At 37.1% G+C, this 20,336-nt stretch overlaps 1 protein-coding gene across 20 annotated transcripts; it reads right to left on the reverse strand.

The window, feature by feature from the left end:
- Window positions 1-2,182: 2,182 nt before the first annotated feature.
- Window positions 2,183-19,832, reverse strand: mag (myelin associated glycoprotein). Of its 20 annotated transcripts, none has more exons than XM_083548242.1 (13): window positions 19,687-19,796; window positions 11,599-11,697; window positions 10,010-10,086; window positions 9,533-9,901; window positions 9,097-9,393; window positions 8,548-8,805; window positions 8,162-8,422; window positions 7,644-7,952; window positions 6,535-6,634; window positions 5,898-6,000; window positions 4,635-4,688; window positions 2,698-4,309; window positions 2,183-2,491 (listed from the first exon to the last, which is right to left on the reverse strand). In XM_083548242.1, exons 3-12 carry the CDS (start codon window positions 10,056-10,058, stop codon window positions 4,169-4,171), a joined length of 1,941 nt encoding a protein of 646 aa, XP_083404368.1. In that variant the 5' UTR covers window positions 10,059-10,086; window positions 11,599-11,697; window positions 19,687-19,796; the 3' UTR covers window positions 2,183-2,491; window positions 2,698-4,168. The 20 variants fall into 20 exon arrangements, with proteins under 20 accessions (XP_083404368.1, XP_083404374.1, XP_083404373.1 ...); XM_083548248.1 differs by having other exon boundaries at window positions 11,606-11,697; window positions 19,687-19,788; XM_083548247.1 differs by lacking the exon at window positions 19,687-19,796 and adding an exon at window positions 14,370-14,629 and having other exon boundaries at window positions 11,606-11,697.
- Window positions 19,833-20,336: the final 504 nt, after the last annotated feature.

The following is a 20,336-nucleotide window of genomic DNA, read 5'->3' on the forward strand; positions in this document are numbered from 1 at the left end:
AAAAAGAAACAAAGTGGTGTGTTACTCTATGTAGGAAAGGTGTTAGCATAAACACGTAAGCAGTTTAACAATTTGCAGATGAAAAATATCAGGATATGAAAATTCTGATTTCTCATCTCATATTATCTCATTATTATTCTAGTTTTTATTTATTCCGTTTATCCAGTAGTCATTAAAGAGTACTTTGCATTATTTTGGTAAAAACACATAAAAAAAGGTTGTGCTGACTAATGATGCACAATTGTTTGCCAATTTAATAAAATAATAGAAAGAAATACCTGAAATAGGTATGGTTTGAGAAGTCTTATTAGGTCCAACAGTATTCGCTTGAAAAGAAAAAAAAGGTGTGTTACTGTATGTAGGAAAACTGTATGTAGTTCGCATGCACATGTACTGTAAGCTGTAACACTTTGCAGATCAAAATGTCAGGATATAAAAGCTAAAATTCTGCTCTTTCATCTCATATTCATCTTTTGATCTCACACTCAAATGTTTCTACTGAATACCAAAAGAGTATTGTCTATGCCGTTTCAACACTTTTAAAGGGAAGCACAGGTGTCAGTCTACACGATTTTCCACATCCATAGTAGCAATATAAGGGGAGTTTACATTACTTTGGTGAAAACAAGTAAATGAAAGGTTGTGTTGAGTAATGATGTAGCATTTTACTATGTATTTAGAAAAGCGATACCTTAAATGGAGTGTAATTCCCCTTGAAAGAAAAAGGAAGTTTGCATGCACTAACTAATTTATTCTTTACTGCATTACCTAAAAAACAATATGAAACATGTACAGAATGGGTAGAGTGGTATACGTGCTATGGCAATGAACAACACCTACCTTTGCTCTTTGGTGTAAATGTAAAAAGCAAAATGCAGATTATTAGTATATTCATATTTCAGGATTCACTCGGACCCAAAGACAGATCTGCGCATAATTAAAAACATGCTTACTGTTCATACACTTGTCTCTCTATAATTATAATTCAGTAGGAGATTGTTTTATTAGTGTACTGATTAGTGTATTGAGTAATGATTATGTATCCTCTAAAGAAGAATTTAACATTTATTGATAAACCATGAGTAGTGTCAGCATTACAGGATAAATAGTGAGAGCCACAGTATGCCTTTCTACTATTATCACTACTATTATCACTACTATTATCTCTAGCATTTAACCTGTTAGCCTTCGTCACTGCATTTTGGACTCACAGCTAAATATGCTTTACCTACATTTAAATGTTAACAGTTCCTGAAAAAGGTGAACTACATACACAATTTAAATATATTTTTAAAGGAGACACTTTGAGCTTTACTGTCAACCATTCAAAATAGATATTGCTTAAAAAGATAATAATTTATAGATGATGAAGTACCTTGAATATTCATTACAAGCCAAACAAACTTACCTCTTCTTGTCACAGCCTGGTTTTATTTAGTGTGCTTACAGAGTTTGTGTGTTGGTAAAGGCAGTTCGTACTGCTTTCACATCCTCCTTCACACTTATAAATAAAAGTACTTCCACCTTTTACACACTTCAAAATATTTCTTTTCACAAGCCAACTCATGCATAACTGAATACTACCCTGTTCTTTCTTTCTTTTCTTTCTTTCTTTCTTGCTTTCTTTCTTTCTTTCTTTCTTTCTTTCTTTCTTTTCTTTTCTTTTCTTTCTAAGTCTTTATTACTCTTAAAACACCGTCTGAGATCCCAAGACCTTTAAATATAGGTTTTATTAAAAAGTCAATATTTTACTTAATACCTTTTGAACACAAGCAGTTTTCACAACAGGCCACTGCAGAGGAATCCCTATCTCAGCTAGGTCTTTTTTTTTACAGTGGATATGAGATACGGAAGCTGAAGTGTACCACAGACTTCCTCTGTGACACTCCTATCAAAATGTGTTGCGCAGCACAACGGTAACATCTTTAGAGTTGCCATTCTCCAGAGAGCAGGCCAAATAAGAAGAAAAAGGAACAATAATACTGATCTCTAACATTATAATCAGACAGTTAAAAAATAGCAGTTGTGGTGTCATATACACTAACACCGATGTCAAATATTTTGCATGTTCTTTGTTTGTTCTTCAGCAGATTTTACTGATCCATTTTTCCTGGTAATAACCTTTACCTCTTTAAAAAAAATTAATTTTACATTTTAATAAAACAAAACATCAAGTAGATGATTTTTTTGGTCCCCATCTTGTTTACTTTATTTGTTTGCATTAAAGATGGCATTAAAGGTGAAAGTTTTTTAACAACAAAAAAATAAATCATTCAATCATATGCTCGATTAGCTATGAACAATGTTGTGTTGCCCATTGGTTGAAAAGTCCCTGTCAAAATTGAAACTTAAATAAAATTAAATTAAATAAAATAAAATTTTAAAAATCCATCGTTATTATCATCACACAGTCAAATGCTTACAAATACTCTTTACAATACACAAAGTGAATAATTAGACTGGACAACCAAAATTTCTCTTCTAAATATATCTATTTTTATAAATTTCATCATCATCATTTCATTTCATCTTCTCCCGCTTATCCGTAATTCGGGTCGCGGGGGCAGCAGTCTAAGCAGATTCCCCAGACACTTCTCCGTGTCCGGGGATCGGGCTGTCAAGGCCCCCGCCTTCGACTGCTGCCCAATCCTCTCAGCACCGGTCCCTTACGGTCCCTCCTGCAGGTGGTGAGCCCACGGGAATATTTTTATAAATAAATTGGTTATTAACTGCCTGTTTTATATTTCTGTGCTGCAAATCCAGCAAAAAAACCTTTTATTAGGTTTTAAAGGATTCACATCAGAGAATAGATGCGTATTTACATATTTCATATCTCTTTATATTGGTGCTTTTTATGAATTCTTTACAAATATAAGGTGAGTAATATTATGTTAAGTATTTAGTAAAATTGAGTTGCATATGTTAATATTTGAGATATGCATATATATTGATATATTGTTGAATCTGATATAACCACAATAGAGGGTGTTAAAAAGATAATAAATAATACATATAATTAAAGCACCCCTGGGTCAACTGATAGTTTCAAAGTGATGGCTTTGTGTTTTTATTTCAACAGATATGACTTCATCCTTGCTTTAAATATCTTGGGTTTGATTAGATTTTCTTCTGTCTTCTGGTTGGTTGGTTTTCTGAGTTTACCCTTAGAGTGAAGAGTTTTAAAATTACATTTAAACAATGAAAAAAGATTGGAGCATCGTTGAAACAAAAGAAATGACAAAATGTAATAAATGAAGAAAGAAGAGTGTAAAAGTCTATTCTGTTTGCCATGTGTCTTAAATGTGTAGAAAGGCAAAGTCATGACACAATTTCCTCTTTACAACAGTATTTCACATTGCAATAGCAATTCCTTTCCCTCAATAAACAATATGCTTCAAAAGCAATTTTACTTATCAAAAATGCAGATACGTCCACTAATCACCTCTTAAGCTTAAATGTGACATTTGACAGGGGAAAAAATACATCATCACGCTAAGAAAAACAGAAAAAAAAAGACCGATAATTAGTTAGCCATTCATTTAGCCCATGTCAAAGAGATTCATTGGGTAAACAATATCCTTATTTACACTTACACTCTTACAATCACTTAAGGGTATGTCATTATAAATAAAGAGTGCATACCATGGAGTGCTTATCATGGTACAGTTTGAAAGTGGCCGAGAGATCTTCTGGATTTGAGATAACATTCTACTGGAGATAGTGCTAGAACATTGAGACATGCTGCATGTCTCGTTCCCTGATGCTTCGGCTTGCTGCGGACACAGTGTAAATGACCACTAGTGGAATAGTTTTGCGATAAAACCAAAGCCTGTTCTTCTTTAACAAATACCTAAAATTAACAGTAACATTAATATAATTTTGTACATGTTTTTGCACAACCCTTTGCAAGCCCATTTAGACCCACTGTTGCACAATGTCTGATGCAACAATAAGACTAAAAGGAACAAAATATGGTTGTGTGCAGAGACTTGCATGTTTCCAAAACGTCTTCTGTAAAATAGATTCAAATATTGGTCCAAGCCAATTGGATTTGTTCAATTTTGGCATGCTAAGTGCTATAAACTAAAGCACATTGCACAAATCAATTTGTTAGGAACTAGAGGCCACTGTATCCCTTTCAGCCGAGGCTTCAGGGAAGGATCGCAATTCATTTAGCTTTGATCTCTGAGTAGTCAGTGGTGTCGTCCCCCCTCCCCAATCCTCCTTCTCGGGCCCGTCCGAGAAAGTTCAGCTCTTGCCTCGCCATTCCTGCAGCCGATCCAACATGCTGGTAATCGCTGTCTTCTCCCTGAAAAAAACAGATCAAGGCATTATTGCATTGAGAAGCAATTGCTAGACAGCCTCATACATTTTTCCCAATGTGTATCCTTATAAAATAATGACATGAGTTGGCAATCAAAAGCAGGTTGTTAGGTTAAACGTAGCAAAGCCAAAAGATGCCAAGCATTGGTAATATGTTAGGCAGTAACCGAATCTAATGCAAGTATGATTGATTACATACCAGAATGAGAAACAAGTTTTAAGAAAATATATTCTCCAATTGTACTACAGTTTGTTTTCTACATTGTTCATAAGGAGTACTTGTACCCAGTCTGTTGATTTGTTAGCCTTACCGTGCTCTCTTCTAGGATGGAATTAAACTTAGAGCCCAGCAGCTCAGTCTTAAGCTGTTAAGTTAGGGGAAAGACAAAAGAGAGAGAATGCAGAAAAGCAATGAAGGATGAAAGAATAGTCAGGAAATGCTTTAAAGCAAAGGCCATACTCCACCGTCAAGCATGCAAATAACAACGACTAGACCCCTAGAGCCCTACTGTATAATACTGGGAAACAACTGATTTATTCATAAAAAAAATCCTGTCCTGTTTCCTTTATAAAAAATGTACTTTATATTACTTAACAGCAGATAATTCAGTAAATAGTACTCTGTCAGTACAGTGACGCAAAACTAATGTTCTGTTAATGTGAATCTGATCTTAGGACTATGTAAAAATACTCCCCCGAATCTATTCGTCAACACTGAGCCACTTTTGTACATGGTCCAAGATCAGATACATACGATATGAATCAGAATGATGACAGCAGTATTGACTATTTTCAGTGAAGGATGAAGAAATTTATGATTTTCTCGAAATTTGGGCAAATTATTTGTTGTATGCAAAACTAGAAAGAAAAAACCGAACCTCAGTAGTGTTTGAAACAATCCGGCTAAATAACAAAACGAAAAAAACACTTAAATTAACATAGAGGTCATGGCTGCTCATTGTGCCCCATTTCCAAACAACTCGAGTGCATTGTGTGTGATAATCCCCCTATTTTTTCCTTGTGAACAACACTAAGGTCAAAAAAGAACATGACCGCAGTTCTAGTGGTGCGTTTAATTAATGTCTAAACTATAAAGAATGCCGTTTATTTATTGTTCATGGCAAAAGTCATGTCTATTTAGGGTGATAATAATCACATTAAAGATGGATATTTGCAGTTACAGATGTGAACTATCAAGTGAGACAGATCAAATCTAAGCAAACAAGCACAACTGAGCAATGAAGCTTATAATGTACACTTAGCCTAAGACATCCATCAGGATCCTGAAAAAACATCCTTTGTCATTGTAGCGAGAACAAATAACTAAGTATTATTCGTGTTTGTCTTACATTTAGGCAGAAGCATATACTGTAGACCAAAACGAACAACAGAAACTTAACCTATTATTACTTAATATGTTAAATGAACAGAATCAAATAATTGATATTTAAATCTTATGACTTGGTGCCATTCAAAGAATGTAACAACCCCAAGACATCAGCAAAACACCACTATAAACAACTGCACATGTAAAAGTTGTATTATAATTAGGATTCGTTGGCATAATATCTCACCACTTTTTTCCTGAGACTTTGTTTGTCCTTCTTGACTGCGCTGTAGTACATGGAGGGATTCTCCACTCTAGAGCCCACGTCCTGCCCAGGGTTGCCATTCTCTCTGGAGGTTGGAGTCAGAGGATCAGACTCTGTCTCACACGGAATGACGCTATTGACTAGCTCAGGGCAACACTGTAAGCCTGGGCATCCATTTTGAGAAAGGAAGATTTTGCCTCCCTAACCAAGTGGCTCTTTGTGAGTTGCTTTTTTGGTTCCACTGTCCAAATCGGTGGAACTGTTGTATTTATTGCTGACTTGAGTATAATAGTGGTTGTATATTTGCTGAAGCACTTGAGGTTAAGTGCCTTTGCTTAGATTAGCTTAGTGTTTAAGGATAGAAAGCAGTGGAAGGCAAATCAAAGTCTTGTTAGTCTGGTCATCTGGAGTCCACATCATGGCCAACACTGTCATTTTGTTTGCCAACTCGTTGCATGTACCATCTTACCACTTGATCAAATTGTTTCAGCTCTGAATAGGTTATGTATGTATAGCAAGATTAAAAGAAACACATTTGAGAATGGATGACTAGGCTTTGGTGTTTCCTTGCTTTGCCCATTCCCCCAGACCTGTCCAGTGGATATGATCAATTACTCACTTTTTGTTGTTTTGTCCCACATATCTTACAGCAGCAATGATAAAAGCAATAACTGCCACTCCTCCAATGGTTCCCACTATCACAGCCATCAGGTATTTTTCTGAAAATCATATATATATTTTTTAATCAATCTCAAAATTGTGAACATTATTTTCATTACGTTTTAAAAATGATCAGAGCAGATTTATAAGTAGCACATTCTAATTATATAATTAAAGGTAAGATAAAGTGAAGTGATTTCTTTGATTTCTTAAATCCCAACATGTATGTATATGAACAAACAGCATCATAAATGAGACATAAAACTGTTCAAATATTTTAGGTTAATATATTTTAAGATTTTTTAATAGTTTATTTTAGAGGTGGGAAGAAACGAAGTACAAATACTTCATGACTGTACTTAAGTAGATTTTTATTTTTGGTATCAGTACTTTATTTCACTGTTAATTTTTCAGTAACTGTTCACTTTCATTCTAAATTTTTTACACAAATATCTGTGTTTTCTACTTCTTACATTTTCAAAACAGGTTTGTTACTTTAGTTTTGATCTAATTTGTGAAATGTCAATATTTTCATCCCATTAACCTATTTCCTGTCATTGCAAGACTTTTTCAGTCTACCACTGGCGTATCATTCCCTGGCTATCATGCACCACAGACGTAAGCTAGTTAACGAAACTCACAACAACCAAGGCAGAAGGCAGAAAGAAGTATGGGGTTAATGTGGATGAGACAGAGGGAGTCAGTGATGTAAACATGACTGAGAACAGAGACATTCCTGATTACCCGATCATCATCATCATCTTTGCTCTGCTTTTATTCTATATGGTGGTTGTTCAGCCTGAATACATTTATTAGGTAGCAAAATTTTAAATTTGTTTTGAATTTTTATATCAATATGATGTGAGGTCCCGTTACCAGCATGACACTAAAACTGGTAGTAGTAATGGCTACTTTTTACTTAAGTAAATGTCAGAGCCCAAACTTCTTTACTTTACCTTGAAAAAAACAAAGTATATAAAAGAGTCTTTTAAAACAGGATCTGTACATCTAGTTAAGTGGAAAATGTGTGTACTTTTGCCACCTCTGGTTTATTTCATGGAAACTCACTCTCTTGCTGCAGCTCCAGACGGATAGAGTCAGAGCCATACGCGTTAGAGATGCCACAGTGTACATGAACAGCCATGTCTTCGTTGTTCTCACGATCACCTTTCTCCCTTAGTTTGATCATGCCAGTTGATGTATAGCCATCCGAATGTGTATAAAAGTTGTAACGGCTGTTTGTTTCATTAATGGTGATATTGTGGTCAGGCAGGTAGAATACTATGGATGGCTCAGGATTTCCTGTGGCGATGCAGACACACTGCACACCCTCTCGCACTATGGTGCACTTGGAATCATCCAGGAAAAATGGAGCAACTATAAGAACAGACACAAGAGTGAGGAACATTCAGCTTACCTCAAATTAACTTCTTAATGAAATGAGACATTCTTGATAACATTCTAAGTATTCATTATAGCACTTAGCATGCCAAAATTGAACTAATCGAATGTCCATTATTTGTCTGTAAGCCTCATTCAAAACTTCATACAAGCTAAGAAATCTGCTCAGCTTTTAAATAACTCACACTCCACTGTGATGTTTAAAGAGCTGCTGGCTCGGCCATGTTCATTTTCAGCTAGACAGCGGTATGTGCCATCATCCTGTGAGTCAATATCTTTAAGCTCGAGTATGGACAGCTCTCCAGCTTTTATTGTCCCCACCAGGTCTCCATCCTTTAGCCAGGTAAGTGTAGGTACTGGATTGCCCTGAGTGCTGCAATGAAGAGCCAGAGAGGAGTCCTCCATCACCACCAGAGAGGTGTTCACCACTGGCTCTCTTGGAGAATCTATTAGACAACCCATTAAACAAAATAGTGTGCGCTATGATAATGAAATAAAGTAAATAAATAAATAAATGCAAAATGTGAAACCAGTCATTCAAAACCTTTAAAAAATGTAACATGAAACTCACATCTGACAGCCAAGTACAAGGAGGTGTTCATTGACCCATAGCCATTGTCCCCTACACATGTGTATAAACCATCCTGCTCTGGAGTCAAGGACTCCAGAAAAAGAGAAGCATTCGAAGCAGTTTCTGCCATCAGCTCTTCATCTCTGAAGAACCACGTAATCCGTGGAACAGGGTTGCTGTCCACATCACAGTGAAGTACCACAGAGCTCCCCTCCATGGCCTCATGAGAAACATTTACCCAAACTTTCCTAGGGGCATCTACAGACAGAAAGTATAGAAAACATAATTGGGCAGCAAAAGACAGCTTTTCTATCATATATTTTGATGTTTTTCTCTGTATTTTACAGCATGCATTGCCTTTAGTTTAGTGCAGCTAACCAAATTGTCCTTGACTAACAATCCTAAAAACATTAAAGATGGTACTGTGTATGAAAACTTATGCCAGTATAAGCTATATATTGCTGAACTCTATTGTCAGTTATCAGGTAACAGTGTGCCTCTATTTGATTTCTTCAAATTAGTGTATATGTTATTGGATTGTGTGCTCACATTTGACATCCAGGTAGATGAGGCGCTCATAGACAAAAGTGGTGTTAGGATAATGGACCCTGCAGCCAACCAATTGACCATTGTGCATAGCTTTGGGTGTGAAAGTAAGTGTGCTTGAAATCACTGCAGTGTTGCTTTCCTCAACATAGTCTGTTGTAAAAAGAGGATCAGGAAGATAGTCTGTGTACATCCAATGGATCTCAGGACTCATGTCAGGACAGTTGTCTGGAGCATAGCAAGTCAAGTCCAAGCTCTCATCACTCAGTATTTCTTCAGGGGTATCAATGTTGGGCTGGTCTAAGAAGGAAGCAAATGGTTTCAAGTGGTTAAAGTTTATATTTAGGAAGTGCAAAATTATTTTGCCAATATTATGATGTATATTTTACTATGTGGACAATTTATTGCCTGTAATGTTATAGTACTCTAGAGTTCTTACCCAACACCCTGAGTTCAGTGAAATCTGGGTAGGTATAAATGTTTGCTCCTCCTAGATCAGCTCTGAAGTAGTACCTCCCTGCATGTTCAACTCCAAGGTTGCTGATTTGCAGCGTGCAGTTTTTCTGTGACAGGTCACCCAGAAGCTTGGAACGGCCACTGTAGCTTTCATGCACAATGCCTGTGCGAGACTTGAAAACCACCGGAGGGAAGAGTTGTGGATAGGGCTGGCCAAAATACCATATTCCATGGGTGCCCTTGTATGGCCTGACTCCTGACGGGTATATAAATGTGCATGGGATTACCACACAGGAGTTAGTCATGGCTGAGATGTCTCTGGGCATCCAAACTGTCCATTGAGCATGTATATCTGAATAAAAAAAAAAGAGGAAAAAATGTGACATTTAAACATTGAAGAGAGCAAATTACTCTTGCAACAGAAATGTAATTTTTAGTTCAACATTTACAATGTTATTACCTCGAACAAGTAGCAGTAAAGGCAGCAGCAGCAGTTCCAAGGACTTCATAGTGGTGGTTTAACTCAGGACCATTAACCTTAAAACGCAATTTCACAAGTGTTTCATAATTTCACAAAAGTTCTACATTAAATGAGTCAAATGTATAAATCACACAGCTTTAATGTATAATATTATTTCTATTATAAATATAGTACTGTTGTATTAAACAATTCCATGAATAGAATACATTTACCAGTTAAACAATATCCTTGTTAAAATATAACACAAAAGTCACTTTAGCATTCAAGTTATTGGAAGAATACTAAAAAATATGATTGAAGCATATCAGTAATTAATTGTACCTGATTTGACCTTGCAATGCATTATGATTAGCAATAGCTCATGAAAACAAACAAATTATCACTGCACTATATGAAGTCACAGAACCAAATTTCATTGAATGTGCTGCAGATTAACTGTCTTTTTGACTTCTCTATGAAATTATCAGATAAGGATGAAGACAACGATCAGCAATGACATTACACTTCTTCATTAACAACATTCTCTATTTTCAGACGCAGACCCCTACACAATAATTTCCATACATCAGATGATCAGTACCTGATGTCTACAGAGCTGCAGTGTGTCAGAGAGAAGAATAGCTTAGTGTGATGTCAGACTTTTGCATCTTCATGACACAAATACTCTAAGCACAGTTTGGTGATGGTGCATCATTCAGAAATCATTAGACAGAATTGCATAACCAACTGCTTTAATTTATTTGCAGGCTGTAATGGTATGGTGTCAGTGTGTGTCCTCTAGTTAAGGCCAGACACACACACACGCACACGCACACACACACATACACACACACACACACACACACACACACACACACACACACACACACACACACACACACACGCACACACGCACACACGCACACAAACTGCACAAATTCAAATTTCTTTTTCTCTTTTCTCCCTTTACACACAATCATGCATGTAAACAATCACGCCCTGATGAACAGACGGGCACCACAGATGGGGAGATTTGGAATGGATTGCTTAAGAAAATCTCCATGATGGACATGTTTGGAAATTCCCCAGACAGCTCAAACTCTTAAGCCTGACTCACAGAGAAAAACATAAAACTTCTGTTCATTATTTTCTAAGAAAAAGATGATCATGAAGTGGATAATCGGTGCTTTCACAGCCAACTACCTACTACACTGAAAGGAAGGGCTTTATTACACAACACATAACAGGTGATATTTAATCAGATAAGTAGATAATGCTTACAAAAGGCACACAATGTCACTGAAGAATATGTACCAAGCCAAATTTGTAGCGCAAAACCATACAGAATCTTTTGGCCAAATCTTTGTTGTTCTAAATAATTTTGCCAATTTCCGTAACCACCCTAGACCCACTCATCAAAGCATAGAAACTACCATTCCATCATAAATATAGCAAGAACTAAGCAACAGTTGACAGTGACTAAAAGTAGACATCAGTCTCTTTCTAACACTGAAACACTGCTCATGCAAAACAAGTACACCATTCACAGCAAACAAACAAGACTTTCACAGCATCGCCAAAGCACTTGCCTCATACCAGCTCCAGCTCGTTACTCTGTTCTGGCCTTCTGAATCCTAAAGCTCAATTCTTCCTGCTGTGTTTCTCCAAAAAACTCCACTGCTTTGCCTCTCTTGGAGATCGCTGAAAGTCCAGGAGACAAAGACATGGTCAGGGAAAGGAGATGATAAAGGATGCATTAGTTATGAATATGTGCAAATGCTTGCAGTGGGTAGTTTTGAATATGCAGACATTTCTCTCCATGCTCCAAACCCACACCAACATTCCTCTTCATTGGCATCCATCAATCTACATTTGCATCAGTGCTTTCTCTGTGACCTGTAGCAATTATACTCTATCCATGGGTCGAAACTTTGAAATGATCTCAGTTAAACTACAACAATAAACATGCAAACCGAATGTGGAATTTGATGATAGTTTTACATCTGCTGACGATCTTCTTAAGTTGTCTTGTGTTCTAATGATTATAATCCTGTTAAAATGAATCCAAATTTAATACAATTAGACTGACAAACACCATTCATATCTGGCATCTCTCCAGATAATACAATATAGAATCAATTATCAATATGATTCCCCTCCAAAATGGTTTATTTTAGCTAAAAATTGCTCAAGACTATGCAGGAATCCCCAGATCATGTTTCTTTGCTGTATAGTATAATGCGGTTGGTGTATGTAGGTTGAGTGCCCTTTTAAAAGTTATCTCAGCTTTTTAGAGCGTTTAGCACTTTGTCCAATAGACAAATGAACAGCTGGCATATACGGTGGATTCACGTAGGAAAGATGGAAGAAAGGCAGTCAGAGATCGAAGCACAACAATGCAGACTGTGTAAAGTTTATAGCACACAACATGCCACAGCACCCCACACATAGGGAAAATTTCTGAAAAGTTCAATCACTGAAACACACGTCAGTGCACAACTGTTAGTGCAACAAAGTAGTTATGTGACCTTGTTAAGCAAACCATAGCCTTTCTTTCGTAATACTGTGTGTGTGTGTGTGTGTGTGTGTGTGTGTGTGTGTGTGTGTGTGTGTGTGTGTGTGTGTGTGTGTGTGTGTGTGTGTGTGAGAGAGAGAGAGAGAGAGAGAGAGAGAGAGAGAGAGAGAGAGAGAGAGAGAGAGAGAGAGAGAGAGCACCAGAGAGGGGTAATGAAATACTGAGAGAGAAAGAGAGACAAGAGAGTTTTAACAACAAATTGTCCTACAATTAGATAACCAGTGTGTCTGCTAAATATAATCTAACATTTATTTAACATTTTTGCTCTTTTTCAGTTCATAAAGGGAATAAAATATTAAAGTTATGAAGGATTTTTCAAGAACAGGCAAATGCACAGCTTGCCTTATGGTTCTCCCGTGACGTGCGCCCCATACGCCAGCGCAGGTGCCCACTAAAATTACCCAAGGACCAGATGGTCTCAAAACAGTACTCCCTTGTGTTTGAGTGTAGATTTACTGTATATCTGTGTATAATCTTTAAAGTCTTAACAAATTTTTGTTTATTGCTATATTGTGCTATATTGCTGGATTTATGGTAAGAAAACAAATGTGATTATTCAAACTAGATACAACCAGTTCAAAACCAGTGCAGATCAAAACAAATAATTGTCTGTTCTATATTGGTTGATGCTGACCAAATGAGAAAGGCATCACATTGTAGCTGTGTGACATTTCCAATATATTATATATAAATATAATGCTGGCACTTCCCATACTGGTGTCAATCAAGGAGAAGCCATTTGGATTGACCACCTGCTTTCATTTCTTTAAATATTCAGACATTTGAAACCAGCTGGACAGTTGCTTAGTTGTGGCCTTAGACTTGTTTGTTCTTATGTTGTCTTGTAGATCATGAGCAAAGGATTAGTCACCAAAATAACACTGTACATTGGCAAGTCTCGTACTCTCTCAAGTGTGCTTTACGGTATGTGCAAGCAATGTTATTATCTGTTGTATACTGACTTGCAGCTATGGGCAGATGGTGGACTCAGTGGTCTCTCTGTGCTACACTGTAGCTTCCTGCCCACACCTCAGGGTGGAGAGAGGGGCCCAGTTCCAATTCGGAGGAGCCTATATCCTTCTTTTACATTGTTATTCTTATTGTCTATTTACATTTGATATTAAATAAATTCATTTTATGCTTGATAAAATGAACCATAAAATGATCAATGTTGACCAAATAAGTAATTTCCAAATAAGCAAAAGATCTGCAAATTGCCAATGACTATTCCTCGAAGACAAACAACAATGTTACCAAAGAATTAAAGCAATCTGTGTTATTCATTTCTGTGTTTTCTAAGTATAATGAATAAATAAATAAAAAACAAGGACAGCCTGGTTCTGATGAAAGCGATGAAACCTTTCATTGCAATAATCGGTAAAAAAAAATCTGTACTATTAAAAAGAATTAAATGAGCATGCACCCCAGCCTTTCCACCCCCCTCCTTCACCTGAGCATCTCTTGCTATCGCTCTGTCACTCCATCCATGCATTGGCTCTGTCTCAGTAACATCCTGCACACTTATGCCAGCAAATGCAATCCTCTCCAAGCCACCCACACGCAAGCTTTTCTCCAGAACAGCGTGACACAGTCATAGGCACGACTCCTTCTCTGACCGCCACAAATACCAGTGCAATCAAATCAAATCCATGGAATTACAAAAAGCCAAGATGAAGATTGTTTTTTTTTTTTCTAGCATATAATTGCAAACCAAAGAAACACGTACAAGCTAACAAAAAATAAATAGGCTTTCAGATCAAATTTTCAATTTGAAAACTCACTCACCAAATCAGTCCAGGCCTCCACTTCTGATCAAATAGTAAGCATTAATCAGCAGGGAGAGCAGCCGTACCCTGATACACACTCAACCTCTCACACACCCCTTGTACCACCCAACCTGGAGTCAAGATCACTCCATCTCTCCACCCCCTGTACCTTGCCCCAACACACTCTCCACTCCCTCTATGCTGGATGGAGATGTCAGGGCTGCAGTGTACAGAGCATTGTTCTTCTCGTGAGGCCATTCATAAAGCGACCCCCGATGCTTCTCTTGGCACAATAAGCACCACTGTTCCTCGTTCACAACACAAAAACGGGTGAGGCAGAGGGTGAAAGGAACAAATGAGATGCAGAGAAAAGAACAAGTGATACACATCTATGCTGAGCAGAATGACTCTGTGAAGATTTTGTCAGCATGTGAGGAAAAATGTAAATAGATCAAATGTGGATGATACAATGTTTGACTTTTTCTCTGGATTCTCTCGAATTAAAGTTGTGATGACTCAGGAGCAGAATCATCACAGTAGCCCTCCAACACAACTATTTTAGAGGTATAAAAGTAGCAGCAAAAAATTGCCATCGGGCTACAGAAAATGACACCTCATAGCAAGGAGATAAAACTGGAAAATAATTTTTATACACTGTTTTGTAATTGAAGTTAAAGAATTATGCCAAATGCTCATTGTGCCATTAAAGAAAACTCCCATAAGACACAATAAAGAAGAAAACCTTAATATATAGCAACACTTAGACATTAGGTGTGTTTCAGGAAGATAAGTACAGTATGTGATTTTTGAGCATTGCATTTCACATTTAGTCACAATTTGCGCTTATAATTCCCTCCACTCTTCTGAGAAGATGTTCCACCAGATTTTGGAGTATGCTTATGGATATTTGTTTTCATCAGTCACAAGGGTATTACAAAAGGCAGGTAACCTGCAGTCAGAGTTCCAGTTCATCCCAGAGGTGTTAAGTAGGGATGAGATCAGAGCTCTATAGCAGGTACGTGTGTGTCTGTATGTGTGTGTGTGTGTAGTATTATAATATAATATTATATTAGTACAGTATAATAGTATATTACATGGATATTAAGTGGTACCTGGAAACCTTTATATATATATATATATATATATATAGAGAGAGAGAGAGAGAGAGAGAGAGAGAGAGAGAGAGAGAGAGAGAGAGAGAGAATAGTGAAATAGAACAGTATAATATTGTAGTATGTGTATACTGCAATATTTTGTTTTATTATCTCCACTGTGAAGACCTTCTTGATCCTCTCAGTTGTATTGTGTTGATCAAACAATTGTAGTGGATTTTTATTTCTTGATAACCTTCAAGTAGTGCTACTTTTACTGATTTCCCATTCCAAAAAACTGGTGGTTGTGCAAACTTTTGTGCCACATTTTGTCCAAAAAATAATTAGGTTTGTGCTTGTATAAGTATTGAAGATAGGGTAATCAGGAAGACATATTTTGAACTTCTGCATATTTTGGTGCTATGACACAGATATGATGTCATTGCTTTAGATAACACTGTACCACACTTTTTCATCGTTCTGTGAGCTGACAATAGTACACTTCTCAGCCATGAAATAACAATCTAAATGCTACACTCTCAAGCAAACACCCACCCACCCACACACACACACACACACACTCACGCCTTCCCCTTGTGCCTCCACACACAGAGTTTATTGTCCGAACAGGCCAGTTCGAGCCTGACACCATACTACACAGGAAAGCTGATGTGCACTGATAATTGTCCATCACATCCAATCCTCCCCCTCTTCTTTATATTAGTTGGGATGTATGTCTTGGCCGATTTTTGCATTCCTATTCTCTGTAGTATATACAAATCATGTTTCTTTGCGGCACATTACAGCAAATTGCATCTCCCTTTAGCAAACACATGCACCACCACCCCCTTTCGTGCTCTCGACTTCATTTGTAAAGGTCATGATGTCAGTGATGCGCAGGCCAGAGCTTGTGCCCTACAGGCAGGCTCACTGCTAAAGAAAAGGACTATTGTCCCTCTAGCTGTTTGGGGAGACAGACTAGATAGATTGGGTTTAGAATGACGAGATAGAGGAGATTGTTGAGAGAAGAATCATGGAACTGACTGACTCCAATAAAAGCGTGTGAAGTCTGAGGTAACCACACTGCAGTACTGCTCTGGTAAAAAAAAAAAAAAAACATTTATTATCTCTATATTAGGATGTAGCACAATGATACTATAAGTACTGTATCTGTGTAGTCCCCAATCATCCATATCTGTTGTAGGATTCATGCTCAAAGTGAATGTTAAGTAAACTGGAAAAATGTTTAATGAAATACACAAGCATCTATCATTAAACACAATATTAAAGTCAAACAATATAAATAACACAGTTATGTAATATAATCACAACACACCTTATATTGTATTTTAACAAATACAGTAATGATATGTTCTCCTGTCTCTATTCCTCCATGCTTGAAGGCCAGTTAAGTGAATAGTGAGTTCAGCCACCATATGATGATGCTGAGCACTAGCTGTGATGTAACGTGTGAGATTCTGTTACTGCGTTGGAACTGGCATGGATGGATCTGACAAGGAGGTATTTAAGGAGGCTAGCACAGTGTTGGTGGACTGTCTCAACTCACTGGCTGACTCATCAGGATGTGGGCATGGTGGGTCGTGCTAAGGTGTAAGGCTCAACTTCTGGAATGATGGCCTGTGATTCCACCTGCTATTCTTAGGTGCTGAAGAGATTTTCTCAATAGATTGCCATGTAGCAGAGAAGGACAACCGTTGTATTTCTGCCATTCAAGTACCCCAAAACAACAAGTATAAGTGTAAGTATTGTATAAAGCTTCTGGTAGTTCTGAGAGTCATCCCACTCTCTCTTTTTTCCCCATTTGTGCTGGAGAAAAATCGGGGTGTTCTTTCCAATACTGTTCTTTTCTATACAAGTTGAATGACTGCTTAGTTCCCATGAGCTCACTTACATGTTTAAATTGAGCTTTTTTTTGTTTGTTTGTTTGTTTTTTAACACATTCAAATAGCACATCTGTATGAGGGTGTGGTAACTGTGAAAAAGCAGGGCTTTGCAAGGTTCACCAAGGTGGGTATCAATTGTTGGCCCACTTAGCACACTTAATAACAAAGGTTCTCTCTCAATAAATATTTTAACCAATATGAAGGGTCAATAGGCAGTAGGACCATTTGAACCAATAGGAAGCACTGAAGCACGGGTCATACATTATTCAGCGGCTGTAGGGGCAAGTTAGCAAGATGCGTATATCTGAGAGTGCTAATGGGGTTGGTGTATTCAGTCAGGTCTACAGTAACTTAACTTTTTCATAGATTCTAAAGCTGGGTATACAATGAATAATTCCTGTCCCACTATAAGGAAGGCTACATCCACAGGCTGCCGATTCAAAACAGCTGGCCTGCTGCATTAGGAATGAGTTTACATTCTAACCATCATCTAATGGCATAAACCTTAAGTAAACAATCCTCATTTCTTTTCAAGACCTTGCTGATTTTTGTGCACACTTCCGTTGTAGGTTCATTGGTTATATTCAGAGCCTTTTCTGATATTGCCGCCATCAGCCTTTACAATTACCTGGTGCAACATAAAGGAGTGTTTTCTTTTGCCTGTGTTTCACCAAACTTTCTAAGCGCATGTAACAGCTTGGTCATGACCACAGCACCGGCATCTGTTATTAGTTGACCCAGTATGCTTTCTGTTTTTTCATCTACTGTGGTGGATTTACCGCTAGTATTTATACTTTTCTACTATTGTGTCCATGCACTTAACACTGACCTCATGCAAAGTGTAGGTCGTAAATAAATGAGGTGAGGTAAGGTATATAAAACAAGCCTCCAGCTCTTCAACCAAACTGTCGTCATATACACAGAGAACATAGAAACAGTTGACTTTACTGTGATGCAATCTAACCTGTATTATTAACTAACAAAACAACTAAATTAACTTCAGGCACAAAGTGTGCCGCAAAATATTCAGTAGAATAACAAAAATTCTGTTAAAATACTTTCGCTTTACAGGGTGGTAAACTTCTAGCAAGATGCTTTTAACAGCTAGAACAGCAACTCCACATAACATTAGGATGAAAGCTGAATCTAAATCCAAATTATACACGATTGTAAATAATCTTTAACTCGCCCTGACTGACAAACAAGTACAGTCCAGAAGACATCTTTCAATCATTCATGTATTTTTGTAAACCTTTTTTCCACCTCAGGGTTGTGGTGGATCCAAAGATAATCCTCGGAGGAACTAGGCATAAGGAAACTGGGCAAGGAAAGCCACTCTATTGCAGAGCAACATGTGCATGTACACACACAAACACAAACACATACACACACACCCACCTAAGGACAATTTAGAGCTCTCACTCACACAAGTGGCTTTGGGAGATGAGAGGAAACCCGAGAATCTAAAGCAAACCCACGCAGACACAGTAAAAACATTCACACATTCAGTATGCTTATAACTACAGGAGCTTGGAGCTATGAAGAAGCACCACCACCAATACAACATTATCATGCTATAGAGTGCGATCAGTTATCATGAGTAGCTTATTCGTTAAATTTCAGTGGGTACGTTAATCTTGACAGTTACCAAAGTCATATTAAAAGCTTATTATCAAGTAAGAAACAATATCAGTTATTGACTCTTGTGAATATGTGTGTCACCTGTAACTGCATGACTCCCTTTGGATCATGATTAAACAAAAATCGATTTTCCAGAAGTGTTGCTAAAAAGCAAGACACAGCATGCCCAGATTACACAGGAGACTGTTTAAATATGTAGCTGTTTCTGCATTCGATCTGCTCAGACGGGTATTGAATTTGTGTACAACAACCTTTTATTTGCTAATGCATGTCATTACATGACAACTTTGCAGAAGAAATACGATTTTTTTTAAATACTGTAAGCAACATTAAATTAATATCTAAGATGCACATTTAACAAAACATGTATGTAGTTGTCTTGATACAGTATGACCATATATTTATCTTAATTAATAAATAATTAATTGAATATAACTCATCAGATACTAGTACATGCTCAAATGTAGAACCAATCTGGACATTTCAAAAACAAATTGCATGCATCTTTATCTTACAAATAACTGTGACCATATTTTGTGAGACACACATACATACATACACACACACACACATTATATATATATATATATTTTTTTTATGCAAACATCACTCGTTCTCAAACTAATTTGCATTTGATTTGAACCATCTTTTCTAAACCTGATACTATTCACAGGTAATATTACAGAAAGAACACACTTACCTTGGAGGAGGATCCTCACTCCCTAAAAAGCAAGACTAAAATGCCAGCAATGCCAGTATGATGCAAATCTCCTTCCCCATGGCATGTGTGTGCCCAAGCCCTCCCTTTTCATCCCACTGTCTACAAGATCCCCTCCACCCAATGTGCACGCACACACAATCAGTGGATCATTTTTCTTTGGCTTAAGGTTAGTGTAGACCCTATGGATTATTCTGAATGTTAAGAATCTGGAAGGTTAAAGGCCATTTAAATGTGTACTAGTAAGATCATTATTTGAACAGGTTTTCTACTGTATACAATATTTCATTGTATGTTTGTCGTTTTATTTACAGAAGAAATATGTCCGTTCACTTATATTAAATAATCAGATCAGCTGCGAAGGTTAAGGGATATATATCATTTGCCATAACACTGAACAACACACATTGTTATGGTACAAAGTGCACTTTATCTCTTACCAGTGTGCTGGATTTAAGCTCATTCTATTCATTAAATTAAATTTATGTATTATGTATTTTTTTCTGTAAAATGAGTCCCACTTATAAATAGTTTAAAATATGATAGTTGTTGATAGACTACTGTTCTAAAAATGCAGTTTTAATTAACTACTTCTTTGAACACTTCAACAGCTTGGTGCAAGTAAATTCAAA

Source organism: Silurus aristotelis (genome assembly GCF_946808225.1).
Source record: "Silurus aristotelis genome assembly, chromosome: 8".
Classification (NCBI taxonomy): Eukaryota; Metazoa; Chordata; class Actinopteri; order Siluriformes; family Siluridae; genus Silurus; species Silurus aristotelis.

What these genes read in the sequence shown, in the direction of transcription:
- mag (XM_083548246.1), bottom strand. Translation starts at nt 10,058, where the DNA reads ATGAAGTCCTTGGAACTGCTGCTGCTGCCTTTACTGCTACTTGTTCGA. An exon ending in GTGGGACAAAACAACAAAAA is followed by an intron (nt 6,001 to 6,534) that starts GTGAGTAATTGA and finishes TCCAACCTCCAG; the next exon opens with AGAGAATGGCAACCCTGGGC. An exon ending in AAAGTCTCAGGAAAAAAGTG is followed by an intron (nt 4,689 to 5,897) that starts GTGAGATATTAT and finishes CTAACTTAACAG; the next exon opens with CTTAAGACTGAGCTGCTGGG.